Source organism: Cervus canadensis, chromosome 10, assembly GCF_019320065.1.
Source record: "Cervus canadensis isolate Bull #8, Minnesota chromosome 10, ASM1932006v1, whole genome shotgun sequence".
Taxonomy (NCBI): Eukaryota; Metazoa; Chordata; class Mammalia; order Artiodactyla; family Cervidae; genus Cervus; species Cervus canadensis.
In genome coordinates, this window is record NC_057395.1 from 77,123,985 (window position 1) to 77,145,186 (window position 21,202).

At 41.4% G+C, this 21,202-nt stretch overlaps 1 protein-coding gene across 6 annotated transcripts in view; it reads right to left on the minus strand.

The window, feature by feature from the left end:
* Positions 1–770: 770 nt before the first annotated feature.
* Positions 771–21,202, minus strand: part of LOC122448504 (activity dependent neuroprotector homeobox) — a 31,319-nt gene continuing 10,887 nt past the window's right edge. For 5 of the 6 annotated variants that reach the window (XM_043479844.1, XM_043479849.1, XM_043479847.1 and 2 more), the window contains 3 exons: positions 11,251–11,363; positions 9,387–9,479; positions 771–6,251 (listed from right to left, as the gene is read on the minus strand). In XM_043479844.1, the coding sequence (XP_043335779.1) occupies positions 3,144–6,251; positions 9,387–9,479; positions 11,251–11,358 (3,309 nt within the window). In that variant the 5' untranslated portion in view covers positions 11,359–11,363 and the 3' untranslated portion in view covers positions 771–3,143. Of the gene's footprint in view, positions 6,252–9,386; positions 9,480–11,250; positions 11,364–18,619; positions 18,777–21,202 lie in introns of all 6 variants that reach the window. The other variant, XM_043479848.1, reaches the window with a different exon arrangement.

Sequence of the window (21,202 nt, forward strand, 5' to 3'; positions counted from 1 at the left end):
TAAGCGACGGGGTGGGTCAGAAACAAGGCTCAAAGGGGTGAAAAGATCACCGCCTGAGGAGGGGCAGAAGGCTGACCAGCCGCTCTGTGGAGTCCAGATTCTGCGTCCTCTACCTAGTCTCTCGGTAGAAATCAGATCTTCCCATCACTCAAGCTAAGTGGCTCTCAAGCTGTAGTGGCGAGATGGTCTGAGAGCCCCACTCAAGGTTCAGTCCTCAGAGTAGAGAAACACCCCTGTACATGGCGGTGCTCATCTGCCAAAAGCAAGCTGAATGGCCCCTAGAGAAGTGATTCAGGTGGGGCATTCCTCAGTCTTTGACACAGATATTTTTCAAATGTATTTTCTCCCTTCTGAAGAAATGTGCATCTTTACAAGTGGGTAGGCATTTGGCCTAGACACAGCCATGGGGGTTGGGAGGGGGAGGAAGGGGCATTTCCTTTTCTGCTTGGAATTTAAGAGGGAACAACGAGCTGTTTGCTGAAGACCCTCGTACTATTCAATGGTAAGGAACCAAAGATGGGACAAGAAAAGGCTTCTACGTGCTGAAACGGGAGAGAAACCATAGTGCTTACTCAGTTTGAGTCTGGAACTTCTGGCTACAGGGAAATTTGAACAGCAAAAAGTGCTCTGGAATTTTGTTTTTCCTTGTTCAAAAGAAAATCTCCAGGATTATTCGTTCCGTCTACAGTTATAGACCTTCTCTAATTAGAAGATGGTAAAGGTCAGCTTTTCTTTCCAGATTATTCCAAAAGCAAACAGTAGCAACAGCATTGTTTTAAAATGGCTTTTATTGAGACACTTTCAGGACTTCTCCAATAGTTCTTACTGGGGAATCTTTATTTCCAGTTCTTAGGTGGCTCAACTCTCTTCCCCATGCTGACAAGGCCCACTCACACCACCACAGCAAGGAAGTGTACTCATCTCTCCCTGCTCAAATGTCCAGCCCGGAGCGCACCTCTCCACCCTCACCCCTATTCTGCACAAGTCTCACTAGTAGTTCATGTAGGACTCGTAAGGCCAGGCTAAATTCTTCCTATTAGGCAGAGTAATTTCAAAGGAAATGAGATGGCTTAAATGCAGCTGGTATTACTATCCTCAGGTAAGCCATGTTCTCAATGCCACCTTTTCTGATTAGGTAATCTGTAGCATCTTGGATGTCCACAGCATTTATAATCTGTGAGACAGATTTAAAATAGCTCCAAAAAAAAAAAAAAGCTCTGTGCCAGCCCCAAACACCCTAAAGGTTCTAGTCCATTCTTGTGCTTTCTCCTGCATTGTTCTGCGAGGCATGACGTCACATTCTGGGGGGAGGCTGGTCAAACTTTTGCTCTCAGGTAACAAAAGCGTTAAGCTGAACTTTCTGGAGTCTTAGAGATCACGGAAACTAGCCACTCTACAGAACTCTTTAGGCAGATGTCCCTGAAAGGTGACTGACCAGCCTCCGCATGGACTAAAAGAGCATCCATCCCATCACGTTATCACCACCAAACGCACTGGACCACTTCTGCCACCTCCTAACTCCCTGTTCTGTGGTACGGGGTCACTTGCACCCTACCAGCTCCTGCATCTTGACAGCCCCCAGAACGCGTGTTCTCCAAAGCCTTTCTCTTAATAGGAAGATGGTCCAGAGTTAAAATAAAAGCAGAGAGTAGTTCCCTGGTTAGTACAACTGTTCCCATTATAAGGTGAAAACTACTATGGACTTCATTTAGAAGAAAGAACACCAGGGTATTAAGATTCTGCTTGCAAACCAATGCTTATTTATGTTTACATCCTTTATCACTGAGACATTTACATATCTAAGCAGGTTCTGATCCTTGACAACGGGGGAATTGAAAAAATTCAAGGATGTTTATTTTAGTGATTAAAAAGGTAAAAGACAAAAGCCAAACTGAACCAAAGAATTTGCAACAGGAGCCTGGAAAGAAAGCGTCTGTTATGCCATTCTTGGTCTTCCACAAGTTTCCTCAGTGGCTGTGCCTCCATCTCTGATGAGGAAGCCATGGCATCAACTGGTATAAGACCTATCCGACACACAGGACAGGAAGGTGTAAGAAAGCAAGTATTTACATTAAGCACAATACAGCAATTTATTTAGATGCTTAAAATGAATACAAAGGGAAATAAAGATCACAAAATTATACATACTACAACAGTGTGTCATATATTAGATGGTATAAATGAATACACCAGGGTGGTGTTTAACTAAAGATAAAACTAAATATCCAAAAAGCAGCACTCATTGGTCTGCTGCTTCAACACAACACACTTCCATACAGATCTAAAAGGTGTCAAAATTAGTAGCTGCAAAGTCAATTCTTGCATGTGATTTTTAGCTTAAAAGATTTCAGAAAACATCTGAAATGCCAGTTTTTGTTTTTGTCAGCTGTCATGTCAAGGATATTCAGAACAAGAAAAATTCTATAATACAAGAGTCCAGATATATATCTTATGTGGCTGGCCTCTGTCGCGAGATTGTACAAGGTTATGTGCAAAAACTAAGTCTGTCCCGAAGTCCACACTAGCGTAGTTTCAGGCTTTTGCTAGGTCAACTAGATACAGCGCTTATTACACAGCAAGGGCAACACTAAAAAAAGAAACAAATCTATGGTGGGTACACAATAACAATATCATAAGCATCACTTGAATAGGTCTAAAAGACTGTACAAATATACATTTCAACTATTCAGAATGAATACATGAAAAAAAATTGATTTCCCCAAAGTCTACTGTACACATTGGACTGGTAGCTTGTGTGTTGGCCCTACACTACCATTTTAATCAGGAGAACGCTTCTCAAGGACGTCCAACCAGACATTGTTTTACAGAGGGAAAGAAATGTTGAGAAGGCAGATAAAACAAACCTCTGCTTTTTCTTGTGTGCGTTCATGAGCCACCAGCTTATTGGTTTTTCACATTTAGTTACTGTGTCTGTCACAGAGTGTTCTAAAGCAAGATCAGCCAATCATGTGTCACAGACTTAGAAATAACCACTGGGATTGGAGTGGCCACATGTCCCCACCGCCTGATGACCCGACACTCAAAAGGCAGTACCAGTTAGAACACAGCTTTGCAGTCATAACTGAAAGGAGAACAGAGTTCCAGGCTGCAGCATTTGTCACCAAAGCCAGAGAGGTCAGCCCTTAAGCCTGCTGGCTGCTCAGTTTAACCCCCGTCAAGCTGCCGTGCATGGGTTCAGCCACCCCATCAGTCATGTTGTCAAACTGCTCCCCATCCTCACTGTCAATTGTGCTGTTCTGCCACTCAATCTGTGGGTTGGATAAGCGCTCATCATTTTCAGTTGCATTCTTCCACTGTGACTGGTCCTTGGACCAAAACCCTTCAACTTTTCCATAGGAACTATTCTTCCACTTCAACTGCTCTCTGTCACCTTGCACAGTAGCCTTTTTTTTGGCAGCTGGCTTACTGCTCCTTGCGTCTTCACTCTGGGAAGACTCATCAGACCAGGTTCCTGTTTTCATCTCACACGTGTTGTCCTCAAAGTCTGACACTTGTTGGGAACCAGGGCCGCTCTCAGATGGAGAAGCACCATCTTTCCACTCGACAACATCATCTTGGTCAGCCTCACTATCAGAGGCATCATGCGTTAGTTTGGTTGGCTCCTCAGTCAAATGAATAGTTTCATATTTTGAACCATCCTCCTCTTTTTGGTCTAGCTTCTCAGATTCTAAAGCATCTTCAGAAATTACCTTCGGTATGTGTTCCTCTGGGTTATCATTAGGGACTTTAGGCTCAACTTCAAAAACAGGGTCAAAAGGGCTATCACTTCCATTGGATTCTTCCTCCAAATTTTCAAAACTGTCTGAGGAACTGTCATCTTCCTTCCCGAGACTGAGCTTTTTGTCCGCTGTTTTACTAGCATGGACTCTGGAATCCTTCTCATCATGGTTTTCAAATAGCCACTCAGCATCAAAATCCATCTCATGCTTAACTTTGTTTAACTCTTTCATGTTGAAGCCCAGCAACACACCAGGCTTGTACTTTTCACAGTCTCTGACACACTTCTTCCTCTTGTTACTAAAATGGGAAGCAATGTCACTCTTCCACAACCATAAGCTTGCCGCCAGCTTCTCAATTTCTCTCCTGGTGGGATAGGGTTGTTTGTTGAAATATTTTGTTAGGAAGCTTTTCCTGGCTTCATAGGAATCATCTTCATGACCCTTAGGGTCTAAAGCTAAAACAACAGGCTCCTCAGGCTTCTCTTCAAAGAAGCCTGGTGAGTCGCTATCTTCATCCAGCTTTCGCTTCTTCAGCAAGGGAAACTCCATCTGCTCGTAAGTGCGCTTCACAGGTGCCAGGCCTGGAGACTGGTTGAGTCGCGAGGGTGCGTTTGTCTTGTCTTGGCCGTTCTGGGTCTTCCCCACGCCCCTGCAGTGAACCAGATGCAGGGTGATGGTCGAGGCGGTCATGTTGCTGGTGTACACGCCGAGGCAGTGGATGCACTTGTAGGTCAGCTTCTTCTCCACCGGATGAACCGTCTGAATCACCTGGTGCCTCTCTCGCAAGTGATGTGCAAGTGCATCGGATATGGGTCCTTTCAGGATTGAAAAGCAAAGAGGGCAAAGGGTTTTCCCGACATCCTTTTTATAGGGCACTGCAGCTTGAGGTGAGCTTTTAACAGGGATATCTGCCTTTTCCTGCACTTTTGGCTGTGGCTTTGGAGGGATGGGTGGGTTGTTTTGGGCATGGTAAGCAACAGACTCAGCAGGAGCATCCCGCAGGTTATACGTGGTGACAAGGAGATGGATGTTAGTGTGACTACCCTGCTGCAATGTCAGATCAAAACTCAGAGTAGAATCTGTTTTAGGTCCCATCTCTTCGTCCACGTGAACCATCCGCATATGAGCCGCCATCTTTTCCACGTCATTGAAGGTTGACCGGCAATACGGACAGGACAGACCATGAATCAGCATATGGTTGAGCAGAGTGTCTGTGGGCAAATAGCGATTACAGTAGAGGCATTTGCTAGTGAAATTGTGTATTTTCATAATGTAGTTGGCTACTGCTGGGACTTTCTCAGCTTTATGTTCTTTTTCGAAGTGCACGCTATATACATTTTCAGGAAAAAGCTCATTACAGATTGTACATATTTTCCACTTCTGAGTTGAGGAAGTATTGGGTGGTGGAGGGCCAGTGGCAGCTGCAGTTGGCTTGGAGCTGGACTGACCTAATACTCTGGATGCCTGTGACTGGGAGAGGGAAGGAGACTTTAACTGGCCTGAAGAGAGAGACGGGGCATTCGGAGACTGCAGTGAGTATCTTGCTGGCGCCTGGGTCCTCTGCTCTGACCCAAGACCGTAAGATCTTCCATTGCCACTTGGAAGCAACTGCTTCACAGACTGAGACTGTTGAGGGATGGAAACCGGTGCGTTGCCACCTAGCCCCAGTCTCATTGACTGACCAACGCCATAGCCCTGGCCTACAGATTTGACTCCGTAGTTGTTCTGCTGCAGGTGAACATTGGACATCATGTTGACACCTGTGGAATTTAAGTTAGGCTTTGGTATTGAGAGTCGATTCACCATCTGCTGTGATGGCAAAGACCGTACGTTTCCAGAAGCGAGGGAACCAATTCTTGATTGGAGTCCCATGCCCTTCTTCTCTTGAGGTTTGGGAGCAATTAGCATCAAGGGTTTGGATCGGGGAACCACCACATTTGTGTGACCAATCATGGCAGTGACCTGATAGCCTATGCGTTCGTGGTCTTCAATGACATGTTGTACCAAAGCTTCATAAGACTTTGGCATAAAAAGGCATCGCTTGCAGTGAATACTGCTCTCCTCCCGGGCGTTTGCGCCCAAGGGGACTGCACCGTTGAGCGACTTCTCTCCTGCCTTTGCTATGTAAGGCGCTGCCACATGCTGAAAGTGTTCCCTGTAAATGTGCTTCCTGACTATTTCATAAAGAGGATCTCGGTAAGTGCACTTCTTACAGTAATAAACAGCTTGCTCTACACTGTCAGCCTGCTTAGGTTTAAGGCCATCACTTTTGCTTTTATCTTTGAAAGTGCTGAGGCTGCTACTTGGTGCGCTGGCGTTTGGAGCATGAAATATTTTAATGTGTGTTTCCAAAGTCTTTTTGTCTGCATTGAACGTACAATAGGGGCAATTAAGGAGAATCCTATTTTCAAAGTCTTCACTATGGACATTCCGGAAATGACTTTTGTAGGCAGAGAAAAATTTTGAAGAAAATGGGCAAGCGCTGCAGCAAAAAGGTTTTGTCCGATAGTCCTAAAGAAAAGACAAAAACTGGAATCAGAATGCCACTTCAGATAAGCATTAACAGGTTCTAGATTTTTTTCCCCAAGATAGTCTTGAAGAGACAATGCTATTTTTAGAACTGAAACTGTAATGCATTGATCTGAGTAAAACTTCCTTTTGCAAAATGCATAATTTATAAAACATTAGGTTGGTGCAAAGGTAATTGCGGTTTTGGACTGAATTTTAAATAATTATAACTAGGCTCAAACACATTTTTATAAATAAAAATAGGAACCATGAAAATCAACACATTTTTGCCAATGAGAAATAAGTTTGTTTATTCCTGTAGCGTGGTAAAAATCTGTGCTTCAGGATTCAACAAACTCTTGGAAAGCATTTCCTGCCTCCCGCTGGGTGTGAAAGCCTTTTCCCTAAAGCTGTCAAGATGCTTAAGGAAGTGGTAGTTGGCTGTCAAGGCTCAGGTGAACATGGCGGGTGAGGCGAAACTTCCGACGTGTGCAGCCTTCGAAGCGCTGGCTGTGCCACACGCGGCCGGCTGGTGTTGGCACAGAAATGGGGCCCTGCTGCTGACCAGGGCTGGCTGCAGGTGGGCGGGTTTCCGGTGCGTCTCATCGATTTGCTGAGCATGCTTCTCCGCTGTAATGGTTCCGTCGGGATTCAGAGAGATACATGGCTCAGACAGGCGGCGACCACCGAACTGTGATCATGCTCTTTCTTCAGTGCCAGCATGGCTTTGGGAAGCACTCTGGAGCTTCCTCTCAGTCACGGCCGAGCTGGCTGTCGCCGTCTGTCTCATAAAATCCACTTCCTGCTGCACGTCATGACCCGGTAAGAGAAATGGCTCGTCGTCATTGCGTGGAACAAGAGAAGACACTTCAAAAGGCCTTTTTTTTTTTTTTTTTTGATTTTTGGTTAGCTTATCATGAGACACCCACTTATCGAGTTTTTTCACTTTTCCAATTTGCTGCAAATGCCAAACAACTGTAGAATGGGCAATGTTGTTCTTTGGCAACTTCTCCTGTAGTAAGAAGATCCGCTTCAATGACGGCTCTAACCCGGTCGTTGTCAACTTCCGATGAGTGACCGCTACGTTCCTCATCAAGGCTCCCGTCTCCTTCACGAAGCCTCTTGAACCACCAGCGTGCTGTAAGCTTGTGAGCAGCCTCCTGGGCCAAATGCACTGTGCTGCTAGTTGATTCCGCTGCTTTACAACCCATTTTGAACACGAATAAGAAAATCACTTGAATTTGCTTTTTGTCTAACATCCTTTCCATAGTCTAAAATAAATATAAACAGCAAGTAATAAGTCATTCACAAAAAGACATAAAGTGAGACACGTGCATTAAAATGTATAACATAACTACATTTATTTAAGTGTATTCCAATAGCAAAGGTAAATTTCAACAACGCAAAAACCGCAATTACTTTTGTACCAACCTAATATAAACTCAAATGAAAAAACTGTTGTAAACTAGTAGACACTTATTTTGGTGTTACAAATAAAAACTCCATTTAGAATTCTTCCTCAGTGTTTTTAGAAAAGAACAGTCACATTTGCTCACTGGTTTAGAGAAACCCAAAGATAAATGGCTTCAAGATAAACATTTTATAGTTAGAAAGGACAAAGAATAAGCTAGGTGAAATCACTACAATTACTCTGTAAGCAAAGCTGTTAAGTTGCCAGAGGTTTCAGATTCACTATATACTAAAACTCAGGGCCCAGATTGTTCTAGTGCAATTAGGCAATACGACAAAGACACACCTTTGATCATTTCCATCATGGAAAATTTTTCATGGAAAAAAAGGGCACATTTTCAAAAATCTCAAACATTTCCCCCCTCTGATCTAAGTAGAGTGTAGTATTCGGATTTCACTGAGATGAAAAAACCCACTGATCTGAAAAGGCAGCTTTCTTCTGTAAGCCATGCTGTTCCTTCTTCTCAAGCAAGAGCAGCTTCAAAAGAAGTAATGAAGTGACAGCTGCTCTGATTCAAATTAAGAAATTAAGTAAAAATTCCTACAGAATGTGGGGAATGCAGGATATTAAAAGGCCAATAAAATAAGCACTGCAGAATTTACTAGTATCAAAGAGCAACTTACAGAAACAAGTTCATTAACATCTGTGCAGTTGGTCCTTTGATGATAGGGGAAACACAAATTTGGTGAGAGGTGATCTTTTTCCTTATAAAAAACTTCCCTTGTTTCAGACACTGGTTACAACCAAAATGAAATACTGCATTTCCTTCTTTAGTGTCGGTAAAACTGAATTAACCAAGTGATGTGTCCTACTGGAAGGCTTTCCTATTTTAAGGCTGCTGGTTAATACCCTTCCCTGGGTTATTAATAAGAAAAGAACCAGATGACATCACATTTCTGAGGTGGAGTTTAAAAGTACTGACTCCCTGCCAAGTATGTTCCAACGGATGAACAGATAAATAATCCAGAATTACAATCACCACTGAAATAAATAATGGTACAGTTTGAATTGATAATCACGTCTCCCTGTGGGAAAAGACACATCACCCATAGCCCTCTATTTTTTGTTATAACATCACCTACCGTTATTTGTTGGCACTGCTGGTGCCTTTGATTTCATGATACTTTTTTTAATTCCAATCAGTAACAATTAAGCTACCCACCTCTACCATCCTCCAGAGCCACCTATCCCACACCCCAAGTGCTGGCTCAGATTATCCCACAGAGGCTGGGTGACGATACAGACGAGTAAGAAAACCTAAATGGAAGAAACAGTCCCTACTTCCCCTTTATAAAAAAAACAAGGACTGCAACACAGAAAAATGATGGATTCCCTAGATAAACTGAACACTGGAAGGAACATTTTAGAATCAGAAGAACCAGAATACTTTTGGCAGGGTTAGGGGAAGAGAGGGGAATTTTGATATACACTGGGCATCATAACTTTTAAGTAACAAACTTTCCTATTCCTCTTACATATAGTTTCAGGACAATGAAAAAAATAGACCGAAGTACTTCCTATTTTTCTCTCTCTCTTAGGAAAATATGAAATAATAAAATGTTAACACTTTCCACATTAGGTTGACTACCAATAATGCAGCACTATGAAAGCTCTAGAACTGAAAAGGGAAGATGCTGCTTTTTGGGTAAGTCTCCTGTGCCACTTACCTGGTTTTTTGTAAGCGAAGGGTCCCATAGTCCTACATCCTCCCATGTAGTGTTTTTCAAATAAAAGTCATTAGGTTCAAACTGTTTAAAGTCCTAGAAAACAGTGAAAGAAGTTTCAAAAACATGGTATTAATTGTAGCCCAACTTGACATATAAATCCTATCTCTAACTAGGGCTGGGGAGACGCACAGGAAAGTCAACCCCACCCAGAACTAGGCTAGGAGTACTAAGGTTCTCAGGGAATACAAAAGGGCACATGGATGTTAAAGTGAACACTGTTAGCAACTCAACATTCCCCTCATGGTCACCAGGTTTCCTAAGAAACCACTGGAAGTTCTACTTCAGTAAAAAATTAAGCCATGTATTGATACCAAAGCACCCTTCTTAAGAGTTGTAACTCATCAGCTGTAATATCAGAACAGAGTGTAGATGTGGTATCCTGGTTCTGTGCAAGAAAAATGTTCTATGGAGATGGGGGTGGGATTGGGCTAGAAGGAAAACTCAGGATTTCTGAACCCCAAAAGGAGGACAGCTGCTCAAAGAAAGCATGTGGTATTACGTTAAATTACTCTTGTGTAAAAATTTGATCCCCGCCCCCCCCCCCCCCCCCGCCACAACCCTGAGATAGATATATAAGTTTTAAGGTAAAATTCTTCTTGTTCCCAAAAGGTTCACAGTTCAGTGTGGAATATCAAGTATACATAAATATATTCCAGAGTACATAGTGGGTGTAATAGGGATGAAAAAATCAAATGTAGGATAGGAAAAGTACCTTTAATATTTGCACTATTTATTCTTGTGAAGATTACTCCACTGCATGGGAAGTAAATGGACTATTTCATCAGGTAGATCTACCTGCACTTGAAGTATTGGAGAGGGTGTGGAGTGAACTTCCACACTGGGGATGACATAGCTAGAGAAATCCAATTCTGAGAAGCTTTAGTCTTCATGATATGCCCCTAGAGTAGGTAAGGGAACCAGGAAAAGAAAACCTGTTGCATGAAGGAAATTGCTTTTTTACTTTCAATTTCTTCCGAACATTTACCAAGTGCCTGTTACGTGCCCAGCACTGTGCTGGGTGCTGAGGAGATACAGACGGACAAGGTGGTTACAGTCCCTGACCAGCTGGACTTAAAAGGCTAGTGGGAAAAACAGCTTTAAACGTTTCGTTCCAATCAGAGGTTTCTGATCCACTAACCACAAGATCAGAGTAATGAGATCTAGAAGAGGAGACCACTGCACTGGTTATCCCACAGGGCTGGTAGAAAGCTCACAGAATAAAAGGCGAGAAAAACAGTTTGTAAAGTCTAAACTGTTACCGAGGGAAAGACAATAGTCTATGATGGGTCAAAAGGGCCAACAAATGCTCAAATCCCAAGGAAAGAGACAACAAACACCCCAACTACTACGCCTCAACAATCAGAAGGTCAACCAAAACGTTCAGGCACACCAGAATGAGAGCAGGCTCTGGAGTCCCACAGACAGACCTGCCGCATGTTCAGCTGTGAGGTGGACCTAAGTCTTCACTGGTTCTTCGTCTGTATATTTGAGATAAGAATTCCTATATCCCCCTAGGGGCTATTTTAAAGGATTTGAATTGAGAGACCATTTTAAAGCACCTAGTAGCAAAAGTCCGACATGGTACATTCTCAGTGGTAACTGCTTTTGCTTCAGGATGCAAAGATGAAAAAGCCCACTTTAGGGAGAAGGGAACAAGTTAGGCTAATTGAGAAAGTTCTAGCAAAGCTAATGCTGCAGTTAAACTTCAGAATCGCACCTAAAAATTAACGATCCTGGCCACTGACACAAAGTAATGGAGCAGAAGCTGAGTCGTGTGAAAATTAAAAAATGACATGCTACTTACTTCTATGTGTTCTTTACAGTATTCCAACCCAATGTCACTAAGTATTTTTTTCACAGTTTTCCGGGCTTTTCTTAAACTGCCAAGATTGTTGACAGGAAGTTGGAACATAGTTTCTATTGGAAAAAAAAATTTAAGTCAAGTCAAAACACGAACAACTTGCAATATTTACTAATTCCACTGATGGTAGGATCACAAACCCTGGCCCAGTATGACAAAAAAAGGTGAGTAGATATCCTTATCCAGTATGTTCTCAGTCCTTAAAGGAAGCACTCCCTGATCTTTTCTGTTTTTTAACAGGACATTTTACGTTGTAGATATCATGAATCCAGTGTGGCACAATTCTGATTAGACCTTTAAAAAACTAGTTTGGGATGAACTTATTTAAAGTTGAGAATTAGGATTATATCCCAACCAATTACTTTAAAATCAAATGTGAATGTTTTTCTCCTTGAACCTCTGAAAACAGAAACATGTTCACCATTTCAGCATCATTCCCACATAATCTTGAGTGCCAGAGGAAGTCAGTTTGTGTTGCCTGGGAACTATCCTGTAGATTGTGATGGTGCTGGGAGTTCTGGCACACTGCCCAACTAGACACGGGCGGCCGTGCAGCCTGCCCCAGCCGGCACCACTCCTGGACAAGGGCGCTTGCGCGTGGCGTGGAGCGAGTGCTGAGATGGGGAAAGCCTAGCACTAGGCGTCAGAGCAAACGGTAACTGACAGACATTGGGGAGCCTTTAGAGAAAGGAAAAGCTTCTGTGTGTGTGAGGGAACTGAAAAATTATTTAAATGGCCCAATACATTAAAGTAGAAATTTAGATCCACTTTTCCAAGTTCCTTAAAAACAATGATTAAGAAAATAAAACTTGGGCAACTGATAATTTGTATAGCTTCCAAAGTGACCATGAATGTTTCCTACACAGCAGGGTAAAAATCTATTATCTGCTTAATAATCTAAATAAAATTTACAGGCTATAAAGTAGCTCTAAAGACCAAAACCAGGCAGAAACAAAAGCCGATACAACATCAGGATTTAAAATTCAGTACATGCAAATCTGACTTTCTAATTAATAAAGGCTGTCACTCTGTAATACCACTACCATTTGTAAACCACGATCACAAAGTCAACTAATTCAACTGTAGTAAGGTAAGTTACTGCACTTACTATTCTAAAAACCAATATTAACTATGAAAAATGGGGGAAAAATGAATCTTACCAACCCCCCCAGCAATTTATAGAAATCCTGTATCTGGATGTATCACCAGAACCCAGAATACTCGAGGCCAAAAGCAGCAAGCGGCTCACTGAAACAACCACCCAAGACAGAACTCCTGGCTGCAAAGCATGACCACGGCGTCCTCCGCACACGCGGCAGTGTTTTGCCGACAGACTGAGAAGTCAGTTCTGGTGCAAACTGATGTGCACTGAGGCCAAATTCACTATCCCTTATGGAGATTTCATCACTAAATTGTTTTGAACCATCTTTTTGATTTAAAAATTCTGTTGCTTAATAAACTGATTAAAAAGAAAAAAAACTAGGTTCCCACAAACTTGGTCATTCAGAGAGAACCACCTGACAGAAAAGTGTTTCAGAAATAAAGGAGGTGTTCTAGGCTAATTCTGAAGAGACCAAGCATTACAATGAGTTCTGAGAAGAGACATCTTGTTTCTCCATTCATTCCATAAACTCTCCATGGGCCCAAATCCAATTCTTGTGGAACTTCCATGTTAATCCCATTTCACTTCAGAGCAGAGACGTGACCCAGAGACAGCACTTTCCGGTTTCCCCTGCCTCCTGGAAAAGCAGCTCAGCATCTTAGTAAAACAAGCAGAAAGATCTGGAAATGTCACCACATACAGAAAACATTCTGGGGAGTCAACCTGCAGCTCGGGATAAAAGAAAACCCCATTTCCTAAGGAGAATACCTGCGTTCTAAGTGCCGCCCCCCGCTTCATGGTGCCCAACGTTATCCACCTGCAGTGTGAGAACGTGAGCGTGTGCTCATGAGGGAGCTTAGCTACAAAATCCTGCATATAAAAGATGATTATTTCAGCCATAAAGTAAATTTCTTCAGTTTACTTGAGCTGAATTAAACAGTCTTATAAGTAGTGACACTGCCTACTGGAAAATGCTGCACAGAACATGGTTCTTCTACAATTAGCTAGGAGGAATCCAAGTTAAAGTTTACATTGAAAGATGAAGAATATTCTAGGTTAAGATTGTAACTGTCTTCATAAGCAGATTTCTGACATTTCTAATCATCTTGGGAATTCTATCATCTGTCCCTTTCCCTGGATGAAGGTACCCTTCATGGAGACCATCTCCAAAATTTTGTCCATCTGGAGCTAGAATAACACATTCATATGTGTTAGTATCCTCAAAAACAATTAAAACTTCCTCTAAGCGTTTCACTTACTGAATAAAACACTTTTCTCAGATATAAAGCAGGTACACGGTAGAGAAAAACAGTAAGTAAAGAAGGCTCCCTCCTCCATTTCCTGTGTATATTTCTTCAGTTCTTCTATGCCGACAACAAGCCAAAGGTTCCTTGAAAGAAAGTCTGCAACAACCTCTATCAGCTATGTTAGAATTATTATGCGTGATTAGAAAAAGAACTCAAGGGGCCTATGTTTTTTTAATTTTTGCCCAGCTTACTGCTTGCTGTTAAGAAACAACTTCAAATCAACAGCTTCCTTTGGGGTTCATTGATGTTATCTATTTGATTCTTGTTTAAAAACATTTAAAAGACACTGGCCTTTTCTTCACCCCTTAAAATCCTTTGAATTAGAAACTGAATCAAAGGGCCCACACCTTCCTATTTATTCTGTTCTTAACTGGGGAGGGAGGAGGACAGAGTAAATAGGCAGTTGACTGCCTGAGGTTAAGGGGTATTCTTCACTTCTGAATAGAGCTGAAAATATTTACCATCATTACTCTTAGGGAGGAAGCTGTCTTACAATAACATCAAAAACTGTCTAGAGGTGGGCACTGAAAAGAATGCAGAGGGATGGGCTTGCTTTCCAGATCTGTCCCCAAGTGGCTAACCATTCTCATAAGCCTCCTAGGCTATCAGGATGGCCACCTTCATCAGGTCAGCACCACTATCCAAATACCAAGGAAAGCTTCCTTTAGCCAAACCATAAACTTCTGGGCTCACAGCATAAAAAAGGGAAAAATATCCAATTTAATAGAATGAAACCACTGTTCATCAATCATTTCTGGAGCACTTTATCCATTTATGTGCTAAATATAGAGGGCTGAACAGGATACAGTTCTTCCCCTTCAACAGCCCATCACTTCTTGGGTATACAGCAGGCACTGGGTCACTGGAGGAAAGGAGAGACTCACTCCCCTCCCTGCCCAGCTTCCTCTTGGAACCATCAGAGCAGAGAGTATATGACTCTGGTTAACCAATCAGTGTTCTCTCTATAGACTCTGGTAAGTACAGACTTCGACACGTGCCCCAAACAGGGCTGACAGTGAGCATGAGAAAAGCACAGAACGGAAAGCTCTCCTGCTGCTGCTGGATCCTCAATCCAGCTGTGCCCGAAAGACAGCCCTCCTGATCTCACCATTCCACCCCCAAACTCTTCATAAACAAGAACAAGCACATGATCACTGTTGCTTACGTTTTGGTTCATGGTGCTTGCAACCAAAAGTTTTGGTAGTGGGAAGTAGAAGAGGAAGTGAGTAAGAGGGAAGATTGGGAATTTTATGCAAAATAATTACATTTGTGAACTGGGAGTAGTAAGAACAGAGATTTGTCAGGAAGATACAATTATTCTGAAATAGCCATCGGCCCCTGGTTTCATTAATTAAAAACAAAAACACCTTATGGGAAGAGTAAAGCACTTTGTAAATTCGAAAAGACTTTGGGAAAAGCTCAAACCCTTTAATAATGGAATTAACATTTCTAAGTGTTTTATTAACTGAAGTTAAGTAAATTTTGGTTAAGCATATGCCATCTGATGAACTACACTTAAATCTTCAATTTTTGAGAATGATTTAAATTCACTATTGAGTAATTCAGCCATATTCCTTCTTATCAATCTGCAAAATATACCCACACCTACTGATTTGGGCCAAAACACTAAAGTTTTTACTAATAATCCTGGCCAAATTTCCACTGAGAAAGTAATTCCTTCCACAGAAAGGAAGAGTCAGATGATTGAAGTGAAAATATGAGATCTGCGGCCATAGGGTACCGATGATTTAAAACCATGTGAATTAGCTATACATAAGACTGATCAAGTGCATGAACCTCATCTCAAAAGCTAAAATACTCCTTTACACCAACTACAGAGGTAAAACAAAAGCAGAAAGTCTGTCTCATGAGGAAGTATCTATAGGTCAAATCCTGACAGAAGGATCATGATACATCAATGACTGAACTTTATTTAGGCAAAGCGGTCATTAACTGACAAACACCATCACCACCGTTTCAGAAACGAGCTCTGCCAAAAGGCTTACACCTTGTCAGGTGCTGCACTCGGGCTGACCTGGGGCAAGGACATGGGGAGGAACCCGAAAGCTGGCAGCCAGGCTCAGGGGGCTGACGGTGGGGCCTGCGGGACCTGACGTCCAACAGCAGGGCTGTCTGTATACTGCGGTCCCTCAGCAAAGACCCCACATCAAGGACAGCATCAGTGGGGTCCTGTTTTTAGGAGAAAAGCATTTATAACTGCACCATCAAAGTAAAAACAAAACAACAAAAAGAACCCCCAGGAAACCCAATGTTAAACCTCTGACTAGGCATACATCATCAAGTCAGGAAAGAAAAAAAAAGCCTCCAGATCAAACTTCTACAGGTTACATTTTAAATAACTGCAAGTATGGATCTAGTACAGCATTTTCCTGTATACAAATTCTTCATATTTTTATGTGTATTCTTACATGTTTCAAGTTGCTAATAAAAATATATGGTGCTAATTTAACAGGCCAGAAAATACAGAAGTAAAAACAGCAGTGTGTCCTGGTCTCCAGCGCCTGCAGGCGTAACTCTGCTACTTTATAAAATGTGGGAACTGAAATCTGAACATGTACTAGAATGACGACTACTACATCAGTTATACTGGTGAATGCAAATCTACAACTTTCATGGGAAAAAACATTTCTAACACTGTATTGAGAGGTAGACCAGACCAGGTTTTGGTAAAACCTGAACATAAGCTGCTTAGTCTAACCCAGGGGTTTCCACTGCCCCCGCCTGACCGTAAAGGGGTGAAATCCTTGTTTTTAAAGAAATCTTAAGTTGAAATATGAAAAGGATAAAAAGTGGAGAGAGGGGCTCAGGTTGATGGAAAGAGGAAGAAGGAAAAGTTCTCCATCTCCAAGTCTCTCCTTGAAATAGTCACTTGTCTAAACTAAGCTCAAAATGCAAATGTATGCCAAGGTCACCCAAAGCATTAAATCTGATGGCTAGAGCAGAATTCCAATGGTTTACTGAAAATCTCCCCTGAATAAAATTACAGTCTTATCAGAATACGGTTATAGGAAGCCCACAGTAAGCCTAAGAATTAGGACACAGTTTATACTCTTCTGTTTTCTAAACATTTCTACATTAAAGCTGTTAAAAAACAAAACAAAACAAAAAAACACCTCTCTGGAAACATCTTTTTGGTAGGGAGTGGGGAAGAATCAAAGGGCAGAAATGATGCCATTACTAGTGAAGAAAAAAAAAAGGCAGTGATATATTCTAATAAAAAAATCAGGAAGACATTCAGATACATACTACAATAAATACTACATTCAAATACACTACAGTATAAACAATTTCAGTTCTGGTACATCATCAACCCAAAATATGTAAGAAATTCATATCCTAAATACTTAAAACAATATTCCACTTAACGTTGGTGCAAGTATTCACATAACCCACACTGGGGTTTTTAAGTCAGTATTTGAAATTTCTTTAAACCACTGATCTAACTAAAAATATTAAGTTATGCTCTTTTCTAAGAGGCGCAGGCATTTGAAGAGTCACAGGAAGAGAATTAAAGCATCAGTTACTCCACCGCTATCCATGATGGCACTTAAAAAAGTGTGTGCTCTGTCTCTGTGGAAACATTTTGGACCCGTTAAGTTAAAAACTACTCAGGCAGAAGGAAAACTTCATTCCCATATTTCTGTCACCCCTCAACAACATATTTAATACTGTAAATATCACTCACTGAGTAGAAGTGTGGTCACTATAAAACACTTTCTTTTTATAACCAATTAAGTGTTTATCTTTCCTGACTATTCTGGAATCCAAAGTGGTTAACACAGACACCTTACATGCTTTTCAGGATGTCACTAGCCCTACTTTAAATTAAGCCAGATGTAAAAAGGTTTATAAATTTGTATTTTAAGAAAATGAACCTTGTAAAAGCCTTTCTACAACAACCCGCTGATGAGTGAACACATCGGGAGCCTAGAGCCTACATTCAGTCTGGAAGCAATCACCCTACTCAATCTTTTCCCAAAACACAGACCCGAACAGAAGCAGCTTATCTTTCAATTTCCTATAACCGTGGGCAAAAGACCTTCCAGATGCCACAGGCTCTTCACATAAAAGGCAGCTGGGTCTCCTCCTTTTCCTCTCTTCCTCAATCCCAAACACCACAAAACAAGTAACTGACTATCCAGGAACAGAATGCTACTCTGGATTAGTGGATAAAACTGTGCAGCGCAAAAGTAAGTTTAGTCTTCCTTCACACCAGAAATGCTCAGTAGTGTTGAGGAATTTGGAAAGCCCAGAGGGATTAGAAAAAGAAACTACTTTGCCAATGAAGATACACTTGCACCAAAGGTAAATTTAAATACTGAACATCAATTATGTTGCTTAGGATAATCATATTAGGACACTGTTAATAAAGACAAGAAGCAAGTAGGAAATGTAACTAATTTTTCTTCTGTTCTTAACTACTAACTGAATTTTTTTCACTATTCTTTCAGTTTGATAGTAAATTAATCAAGTGAAGTGACAAATATGAAACTGCCTCCACATCAGGAAAAAAAAAGATTTTCAAGTTTTTAACCAAATCAGTTATTAAATCCCTTATAATTAAGTTTTTCATAACTATTTCTGTGGTAGGTGGACTGTATTTATGCAAGGCAAAATGACTGTATTCTCTAGTACGGATTCCTGTACAAAACTGTTTTATCACAGGGATACTTTTGTCCCCTTTCTATAAACAGTATGTGCCTCTTCCACAGACAGCTCTGCTCTAAGAGACCGGCTGCCTGACTGCTCAGTGTGAGCGAAGCACAAACCCCGCCAGGCAGCCTGCCCCACTCGGGACAGTTCTGTTCACAAGTTCACTCTACAAGGCTCTGAAATGCCCACAACTCCCAGTTCAGCCACGTAAGTCTAAATACTTAGTTACCTAACAGCCGTTCAAGTTTTTAAGACACTTTCTCCTTCCCTCTCAAGAGGTCCCCTTCTCCAAGTTAATCATGCTCAGTGCTTGTCACCATTCCTTCTGTTCTCACCTAGGCCAATCTCCAACAAAGGGGCTCCAGTCGGTCAATCTCTTTGGTGCCCTGTTAAAACATGGTTACTTCAGGCGTGACATGATCAGGCCAAGCAGGACAATGCTTCTCTAGTTCTCAATCTGATTTTTAAACTAATGCTCCTAAAAGGTGCATTTGTATTGGCTGGATCCACTTTACACACATGACTACAAACAACCTCTTTTATTTTGGCATTACGTGCCACCTTTTTCAGCATTAGCTGATTAGAAAAAGATACTCTATTCTGAATACATGTCTGGTTAGAAAAGAAGTAACTATCAACAATCTTTAGGCATCTTCTCATTGAAGGGACATGGACATACAGGTCTTAAGAAGGACAAAAGACTGAGACTCATATTTCAACTAAAATCAATTATGAAAATGCAGCACTTTGAATCACTGGGAAGAATCTAGCGTTTTACCTAAACTCTTCTTGTTTTACAGAGTAGCAACTGAGAAGCAACTGGCTTAAGGGCAATAAGCGTGTCACTCACAGAGCTGGGTCTCAAGGTCATCTCAAGATCTGGGATGCAGTGTTCTTCCTATTATCCATGCAGATGAAGCTCTGATCACTGACATTAATTAAAAGTAAACAATGCATATGATATACACATATGAAAGTGTCAAGACTTTAATACTCAAGGTTGAAATAACCATAAATAATTCAGTCACACCAGCTCAGAGATATAAGATTAAGAATGCATACATATATCTCAGGTTAGATGGTCCCATTACCTTCAAAGAAGTGAAACATGAACTCAGCTCTGACTGAGACCACTTGCTCCAAAGCGCTTTAAACATCACTATGGATTCTGAGTTACTAGATGGTCACATCTGAGAGACAGCTTTCTATTCAAGTTGTAATGGCAGTATCTTGCAAAATGAGAACCACAATCTTAGAATCCTTAAATAAAGCAATAGCTTTAAAAAAGCCAGATGTATATTCTAGGCCACCCCTATGATAATGAACCAGTTAACCATTATCATACTCAAAGAATGTTCTGAGAACTGCCTAGAAAAACCAGAGGCTTTGGCAATCTTTTTTCTTTTTCTAAAGGGCAAGGGTAGACAGGGGACTAGTTTGCTCTCAACTATCTTCTAAAGTTCAGGTTCCTTTCCCCTGCCAAATTCTGTTCATTACTGTTCAAAGGCAATTGAGAAATAAAAACATATGCCTAGACAAAAACTTGTACATGCATGTTCTCTGCACTATTCATAATATCCAAGAAGGAAAATCAACCCAAATCTCCATCAACTGATAAATGGCTAAGTAAAATGTGGTATTATCAATACAACGGGACATGATTTAGCCATAAAAAGGAGTGAAATACTGATATATGCTCAATATGATGAACTTTGAAAATATTATGCCAAATGAAAAGTCAGTCACAAAAGGCCACTTATTGTCTGATTCCATTTATATGACGTACCTAGAAAAGGCAAACCTCAGAGACAGGAGGTTAGGGCTGCCTGAGGTGAGAGAGCTGTGGGGCAGGGGGGAATGGAAGGTGCCTGCTAACGGCACTAAGCAGGCTCCTCGTGGGTGAAGGAAGTGCTTTAAAGTTACTGTGGTGATAGCTGCCCAACTCTGAATATACCAGAAAACACTGAATCACATGCTTTAAGTGGGTGAACTGTATGAAATATGAAAAATATTTTAAGCTGTTAACAAGCCTAGCATAAGATCAGAAAACACAGATAAGGCGATGAACAAAGACAAGACAACAGTAAACACTGGGGTATACTTATCCTTCCAGATTTTATGTACGCATAAATTTTTCTTAAAAACAAACACACACAAAAGAAGGGAATCAAGGTACTTCATTCAGCATTTACTCACACAGCAAGAGAACCCACACTGCTTGGAAATTTTCTAAATTAAAAAGAATTATGCGTTCCAATATGGCAGATACTAGCCACACATGGCTCCTATGCACTTAAAACGAGGCTAGTATGAACTGAACTGAGATGCTTTAAACTTCTTCCACCTAACATCACCACCATCCATCTCCACAACTCTTTCACCTTGCAAAACTGAAACTCTATCTGCATCACTCTCTCCCCTCCCAAGTGCACCTGGCACCCACCATTCTGTTGGCCTCTAGGATTCTGCCTCCTCTAAGTACTTCACATAAGTGGAGTCATAAATACCTGTCCTTCTGTGACTACCTATTTTACTTAGCATAAATGCCTGTACGGTTTATCCAGCTGTAGCATCATGTCAGATTTCCTTTCCCTTTCAGGCTGAATAATATTCCATGCTATGTATGCATGACATTTATCCATTCACCTGTTGATGGACACTTGTTCTATCTTTCAGCTACTGTGAATAACACTGCCATGAACATGGGTGTACAAGCAGCTCTCTCAGACACTGTTGCTACATCACATGGTAACCCTGTGGCTCTGCCATTTACACTCCCAAGTGTACAGATTTCAATTTCTTCACCTCCTCA